Below are 8,235 nucleotides of genomic sequence, written 5' to 3'. Positions count from 1 at the left end.
TTGTATGACAATTTTTCAGTAATATTCACATAAATTTTTTATTAATTATAAAATTTAAACTGCAGGAATACTCTCTTAAATGCATTCATGTACCTGAGCAATGCTCTCTCAGTGCATTTGACCTTCTACCGCGTCTGGCGGAGTGTTAGACCCTTCGGATAGGTCTGGCCTTTTGAATAATTACTTAGAATGGTCATTTGAACACTCTGTGTAAATTTCAGCTTTTATAATTTAACGTGAGAGAGCTCAGGTACTGCGCACCTTGATTACCTGATACCTACCGAAGGCACCGTTACTCAAGGTTTGTAACCCCCAAACATTGTTCCCTACACCAGTGAGAACACGCAGAAAAATTTTCAGCTTTTATACTTTAACGTATGTCTGGCAGGCACTGGCTCTCACTCTATTAGGAACACACCTTACAAAAGAAACGCGAGTTTCGGAACGCGACATTAAACTCCTCCAACTATGTATTCTGTGGAACACACCTACATTGCTTAGACAACAGTGAGTGCTCAAATTGACTACGTTTTAGTTACAAATCATTTGTATGGGAAAAAGAAAAGAGCTATTTTTAGGGTTTTTCCAGCAATAATTCTAATTTTTCTCGCCGTAAAAACCATCCTTGAACTTCAACGAACATTTTAAAAAAAGATTTGGCCAAATTGGTCCAGGCGTTGTTGAGTTATGCGCTTACCAACACATTTTGCGATTCATTTTTATATTATAGAATTAGACATTGGCCTTTGTAGAATTAAAGCTTTACTAAATTGGAAACTTTTCATAAAATAACACAAAATTTGAAAAAACTGACATTGGCCCTTTTAGAACCAAGCCACAGATATGTATGTATGTATGTATATTTATTCAGCCATACAAATTTACGTACAGGTAAATGAAAACCATGTTATTTAAATTTATGAATATCTAATGGGAAATCTTTAATAGGAAATAAACAAAAAAAAGTGCAGACAATTTATTGTAAAACCAGTCTTTACTAATTACAATTAACACTTTAAAAATCTTGAATCTTCGTCTGCCGAAGCAAACCTACCTGCTTACGAGCGGCTAGATCACGTACTTTTTTGAGAACAGATATTTGATACTGATTGCTCTCGGCCTGTATTTCAAACCAGCGCAAGGCAATATCTAAGCAAGTAAACGCTTCAGAAGCACTAACTATGTTTTCATCTTCATTATCTGAACTTGCAGTCGATGTGGTGCTAGTGGTGGCGTCAGCATTATTAGTCATGAGGTCTAAAATTTCGCTATCCTGCATAATTTGCTACCCGGGGTCTTCACAGGGCCGTAGTCAGAACCAAAATTTTAGCAGGACTATTAGATTTTTTACCAGGGCCCATATTTTCACATTGAAATATACTGATATTTTAATTTTAAGGGACGATTTACGGACGAAACATACACCGCCATTAAATATGTTTTTTCCCTAAGAAATAAAACCAAATTGAGTGTTAAACATGTTCTATTAAATAAGAATAAATTTAGAAATTTAAAAAGTTCTTTAGAACCAAACATGAAAAAAATATTTTATTCTTTGACTTACATGTGAACAAATATGCTTTGATAAAAAACAAAAATAACAGAACACTTTTAAAACTCATAACATTTAACACTTATTGTTAGAATATCTACATAGAAAATCATAAAAACAACACAAATACAAATAAAATAAGTTTTCAGACAGATAATTAAAATGATTAAAACTAAAAAAGTTGCAATTTTCTTTGTTTACGATTGTTAAATTTTATTAAAAATGACTCCATGTCGAGGGACTCTGTTCTTCGACTTTCAAAAGCCAAGTAAATTAAATCGGCCATACGAGGCTGACTCATAGAATATCTCTGTAGTCTGTTAATTGCAGTTAATGTTGAAAACGAAGATTCATTTACTGCAGTACTACACCCAAGGGTATATACTGTCGCAAACAGGGCTTATGTATTTTTAAATACTTCCCTTTGTTTATATAATTTAGCAAAAATATCTGACTTTGGTTTATTGTGCATGTAATCCTTGACTACTGCCAACTCCTCCAGAGTTGGTAGTGAAATCCCTAAAAAATGTATAACACTATAACTTAAGAATTGCTACAAAACAAAATGACACTTACCCAACTTTTCCAGATATTTGATTTTCTCCAGATCAAAAAGCTCAATGCTACTTATTGCAGTAATTAGTTCATCATTGTCAGAGAACCTCTCGTTTAATAGGGATAATACAAGGTCCAAGGACTCAAAAAATTCGGCTTCAGTGCCACTTTTACTGGCATTTGGTTTATTAGACATTTCAGACAGCAGTTTTTCCATTAACAGATATTCCTTCATAGTTACGCTTAACTTTGGTACTCTCTTTTCAGTTGGTATTGCTTCCGTATCCTTTAAAAGTTGTGAAGCTTCATTGGCTAAACTTTGATAAGTCTCATTTGTTCTTAGATCTCGAATTTTATTTTTTACTGACTTAATAATTTCATTGGCTTCCTTTAGACTAATTGTACGAGCTTGTAAAGCTGAATCGGCAGGTTCTAAGAGCCCAAGTAATTTCTTCATAAAAACAAGGGTGAATCTAAAGTCGTATTCCAACATAACTGATTTAATCCTAACAGATTTGACTGATAAATACACAGACCAACAGATAAATGACCGATTATTTTTAAATTCATCCAATGATCTTAATATTTCAGTGTAGTTTGAAAATATAACTTTAACAATTGCTATATGCCCAGACCAGCGCTGCTCCAATAGTCTACCAATAGACTTTCCCCGATAAATAGCAGCCACTTTTCCATGTCCAAAAAATTCATGTAACATAACAGCTTGGTCAAAGAAGTGTTTAATTGAATCTATTTCTGAAATAGTTCGCACAACTACAAGATGGAGACGATGGTTAAAGCAATGTACGTATGGAATAAAACGTCCTAATGATTTTTGGATTAAAGCAGCTACTCCCCCCTTATGGCCGCTCATAACACTAGCACCGTCATAACATTGGCTAAGAAGGTGTTTTGTATCTATTCCATTATCATTAAGAATATTAAGTGTCATATTTGTGAAAGTTTTGGCATTTTCTCTGTTGTTTTTATCTCTTGTGCCATCTTCATGTAATGTAAACCATGGTACATCTGCAGTTTTTAGATCACCAACAACTTGTTCACGTACCATTTCAGCTAAAATAGCTATTATCTCATTTTGAATATCAGGAGATGTATACTTAGCATTTTGAGGAATATGTGGAAGACATTCGGCCAATTTTTTTAATTTTCCTTTTTAATTGTATATTTAAATAAATTTAAGAATAATCCCCGCTCTTGTTCATGCTCAATGTCATAATTGCCCCGAAGAGCTAGTTTATTTACTGTTAAAAACTGAATTATCTCAGCAATCGACTTAACATAATATCTGTATTTTTGCAAAATATCACTATTGATAAGCGTAGACACAGCAGTGCCAGTTAAGTCTCTGATTTTTTTCTCGTTCCACATTTGCATAGCTTTAATGTGAACTGCTGTTTTTTCATGCGCTGGAAATCCATTTTTAAGATCTGTTGCATTTTTCCAGTTACTAAATCCGGAATAGGTATACACCGTGTGTCCTTTGCTTCCATTTGGTTGGAACTGAAGACATGCATAACAAAATGCAGCATTTAGCTCTTGGGAATATTCTAGCCACAAAAATCTCTTATACCAGTTAACTTGAAAAGACCGGTTATTTTCTTGTTTGGGATAATTAGCTAGTATTATTTGTTTTATATCCTCACCTTTTGGTGCTAGATCTGGAGCTGAACTGCTGGTTAAACTGGATAAATTGGTTGACCCATCAGCATTTTTCTGACTTTTGGAATTACTGCCCGATGTATCAGGTACAGAGTTAATAGCACGTTTTTTATTAAAAAATTGTCTTATGTCCATTTTTATTCAACTAACTCACGACACTCAGAAAGTCAAAAACAATACTAAAAATACTCACTCAAGCAGCCGCAAAAAATTTCCATTGATAAAGAAATAAATATGACAGCTACATGAAAATAATTATAAACGGATTATCGCGCCGGCGCGGCAATTCAACAGGTGGCTCTCGTCTTTCGTAACTTTCCCGACTACCGAGTGCCAAGCAGGTTCGCTACAGACTAATTTTCCAATCCAATGTGTAAATCTTTACGCCGCCGCGTCTTAACCTACGCGGCACGCGGTGGTATGGTGGTCGGCATGGCACAGGACAGGACTCTACCCGTATAAAAAAAATATATACATATAGAAAATAAAACTTGTGAAGTCAAATGACTTGCCGAAATTTTTGTCGCGTGCTTATAGTATTTTTTTTACCAGGGCTCTGCCCTGGCCAGCCCCCCTCTAGCTACGGCCCTGGATCTTCATCGTCGGTATCCATCCATTCTTGAACCTATTCTTCACATTCGTGGCAATCGAGATTTTTTTAGCATATCTATAATTTCAGATACATCCTCGTGTTTCTCATTTACATATCCAATTTGAGGATCTTCCCCTATACCCAAAACTTTATTCCACGCTTTTTTCAAGTTCTGTTCTTCTATACTGTCCCATGCTGCTCCGATCATATAGGGCGTGTCTTTTAAATCAATCTTTTTATGATTTCTTATCAGGCTTTCTTCTCCATCGTCTTCTTTTTCTAAAAGTAACGTAACAATTCTTTCCTATAATACCGCTTGAAAGTCTCAATAACGCCTTGATCCATGGGCTGTAATGATGATAATCACGTTAGGTGGAAGAAACATGACTTTTATAAACTCGTCTTTTTCATTTAGGATGTCACATGATGGATGAGTTGGGGCGTTATCAAGAAGCAATAATGTTTTCTATCTTTTACCATTTTTCGATTTGTGGGCTTTTACAGACGGTACAAAGTTTCTGTAAACCATTCGACGAAAATTATACTATCCATCCAAGCACTCTTTTGCGAAGTATAAACGATAGGCATGGCAGACATATTAACGTGCTTGAAACAACGTGGTTTCTTACTTTTACAAATTACAAGCATAGGCAATCGGTGGGTGCCAATAGCATTAGCGCATGCTAAGGCAATGATACGATCTTAGCTTATTTTAGGACCAGGTGCTGATAGTTCACGACGAGAAGCAAGAGTTTTTCGTGGCAAAGCTTTCCAATTAAGCCCGGTTTCGTCTGCATTGTAAACGTTTTACAGAGCGTAATTTTCTTGGTTCAGTATATCCTTTAGTTTGATTTTGAATGATTCAGCTGCTGATGGATCAGCAGATAGTTTTTCTCCTTGTATTTGAAGCTTACGAATGCCATGTCTTGACTTAAATCGTTTTAACCAGTCTGTGCTTGCTTGCAAATTAGACGGCCCTTCTAGTTTTTCGTTAAATTGAACTGCTTTTCACGCAGTATTGGGCCAGAAATAGGTTCTCCTTGGCATCTTTTTTGAGTAAACTGTATACAGCATTATCTAAATTCGTGTTTGAGGCAAGTTTCATCGTTTTACGACTCGAGGATCCGTCAGAAGAATCGAGCTGGGATATAAAGTTATGATCGTCTTTCGTTTTTTTATATCCGTAATGGCAGACTTACCAATTTGATATTCAATGGATAACTTGGTTGCAAATTCGCCTTCCTTTAACTGTTTATTAATCTCGTATTTATCTTTCATAGACAGGACAACACGTTTAAGTTTAGGCATTTTAAAGAAAGAGTTTACTTTCACGCGGCAAAATTTAGTTTGTCGACTACTGATTACTAGGAAGTGACACACGAGTACAATAACAAGTGAACGAGTTGCGACAAGTGGGCTAAAACTGAAGCGCGAGACCCGCGTAGTCGGAGTTGGGGGCGGGCATTGACCCGCGCGTTACTACGTTCGGATAAGTGGTCGTTCGGATAATCGACGCTCCACTGTATTTCAAATAATAGAGATTTTTAAAACTTAAGAGCAACTACTTGACTGAAAGGTATAATTTTATAGTTAAATTGACCAGCATAGGACTTGCAATCGACGAAATCAACTTCTTTTAATTGAATAACTTTGTAAGGGTTTCTTCAAGAAACCTCAAAAGCAACCGCATAAGTGATAATGGGGAATAATATTCCGATTTTTTCAGCAATCTGCGTCAATTTCTTTGCAGGAATAGTCCGGAATAGAAAACTTCATTATTATGGATTCCTTTTGATAAAGAGTGAAATTGCTGAAGACATTAGAGAATTCCTATTCTGGGGCACGCAGCTGTCACTCCATAGTATTAGAGATTTCAAGTTAGGATTGTCTCTGAAAACAGCATTTAAAATTTTCAGCAAGGCACTTGCAATGTCATTCTCGCTTCTACGTATAAGATTTTCGCTCCAGAGTGCGTAGTATATTTGTTTTGTGCTGCATAATATGGCAGTTAAGTTGTAAACATTTAGTTTGCTTTTGTAGTAAAAATTGCTTACTTCTGCATGTGGATAGCTCAAGACAGTTTGTAATTCGAATACCAAAAAAGTATTGACACTATCTATTTTTTTTTTCAAACGACATGCATCTTTCTCCTCAAGGTGTCTGTCGAATATGGATTTCTGTTCATCCTCCAATAAATTGTCTTCCTTAAATCTAATTCTCATTTCTCCACATAGATGGCAACGGTCCTTTTTGGTGATAAACAATGTAAATTAAATATAGAATATATTTCTATAAAAAGACTTTTACTGGCGGTTTGTTGGAAGCCGCGCAAAGTTCGGTGTACAACGAATAAATTTTTTTCATATTTAACGAAGACTCCAAGTATTTTCGCTGCGTATTAGCCATGCAGTAGTGAGATTCTACTGTAGGGAAGGGATCTATGTGTATCTTGACAAAGTTCACATCCTCTTCTGGTATCTTGTGTTTAATATGTTTTTGGTGTTTTAAGTATATTAGAAGAAATGTCTTTTTTTGAGTGAGTTGTGTATACTGGTGTTTGGGTAATGGTTAACGTGCCCAAGTAAAACATTTTACAAACTTGAATGTTCTGACTTCCAACCTGAAAATGGTATGTAAACGTATGACTTCTTTTACTATTATCAGCATTTTTATTGGTTCGGCGTCGTTGAGCACTGAATTATTTTGAAGTTAACAAAAGAAACAATCTTTTTCCATGTTCGTTCAAAATATAGTAATGCTCAAAAATATGTTTTATTTCACCTTCTGTTATAAGTTGTTTGCAATTATACTTATATTTCGTTTGGCAGTCTTTTACTTTTTGTATTCTTTTAACTGGAACAATTTTTTTCTTACGGAGATATGAGGCGTTCATTTCCAAAAACGTCTAAATCCATTTTAGAAAATTTTCCGTGACTGCTCCAAGAACTCCCAATATTTTAATTGTGTTTCCTTTAGGTAGGTTTCTGTCTTATTTTCGTTGTTATTTTGTTTAAGCAGATTGTTATGATCTTTATTTGCAAAGTTTTGGAATTACCTTCCGGTTTATAGAGCCACAGTGACCTTAAAACAAATGGATGTAGACCGTTTTGCTAGGACCAACATTTTTTCCGTATTTATCTTCTTTATTTACACTCAAGTAGTACAACCATGAATAATAAAACATTTTTTTTACCATAATTAAAAAATTAGGCAGCAATTAAAAAGGAAAAAAAATTCAAAATTCATAAAAAAAATGTACAAAAATAGTTTTATTCGGTAAATTATGTATTTATTTACAGAACATTCATATTATTTCCAGAACAAAGATAAAAGTTAAAAGTACAAAAGATGACATTCAAAAGATAAAAGTTTGATGGTCGTTTATTATTTCAAAATATAGTAAAAACATAAAAATAATATAAACAAAATACAATGAGCTGTTATGTTATAAAACAGTAGATTGGGCTATGTTGCCTGAGTTAAAATATGTATCTTTCACACTTACTAACTGCTTACTACATTTTTATAATATTCTAACTCATTCAAGTTAGCCCAGTCACTTCCAAAATGTTTGCTCAAAAGGTTAATAACGTCTTCTTTTTTTGAAAACTCAAATATTGAGTGGAAGGAGATATCATTTTCATGTTTTCACCACTCAACATTCCAAAAGTTTTGCCTTTTTTATAAAAGGTTTAAATTGGCAGACATCATTGTTATAAAAAGGTTCCCCCTTGATTAAAACATTTGTATGAGCAATGTTTCTCCTTAACAAAAACCTTTTAGCTTTGGAAAATGAGAAATGCCACTGGCCTGGAGACCGAACAACGCAAGACAAAAATGATTTCCAATCGTAAAC

At 34.6% G+C, this 8,235-nt stretch overlaps 1 protein-coding gene across 1 annotated transcript; it reads right to left on the bottom strand.

The window, feature by feature from the left end:
• Nucleotides 1–1,952: 1,952 nt before the first annotated feature.
• LOC130445837 (uncharacterized) lies at nt 1,953–3,922 on the bottom strand. Its single transcript, XM_056781722.1, has 3 exons — nt 3,349–3,922; nt 2,129–3,277; nt 1,953–2,071 (listed from the first exon to the last, which is right to left on the bottom strand). The coding sequence occupies exons 1-3, from the start codon at nt 3,920–3,922 to the stop codon at nt 1,953–1,955; spliced, it is 1,842 nt and encodes a 613-aa protein (XP_056637700.1).
• Nucleotides 3,923–8,235: the final 4,313 nt, after the last annotated feature.

The sequence above is a fragment of the Diorhabda sublineata genome, chromosome 6 (genome assembly GCF_026230105.1).
Source record: "Diorhabda sublineata isolate icDioSubl1.1 chromosome 6, icDioSubl1.1, whole genome shotgun sequence".
In the NCBI taxonomy this organism is placed as follows: Eukaryota; Metazoa; Arthropoda; class Insecta; order Coleoptera; family Chrysomelidae; genus Diorhabda; species Diorhabda sublineata.
This window is presented reverse-complemented; position numbering and strand designations above follow the sequence as displayed.

Coding starts and splice junctions, on each gene's coding strand:
- LOC130445837 (XM_056781722.1), bottom strand. CDS start 3,922: ATGGACATAAGACAATTTTTTAATAAAAAACGTGCTATTAACTCTGTA. Junction 3,278..3,348: donor AAATAAACTAGCTCTTCGGG/GCAATTATGACA, acceptor ACAATTAAAAAG/GAAAATTAAAAAAATTGGCC. Junction 2,072..2,128: donor CAAATATCTGGAAAAGTTGG/GTAAGTGTCATT, acceptor TACATTTTTTAG/GGATTTCACTACCAACTCTG.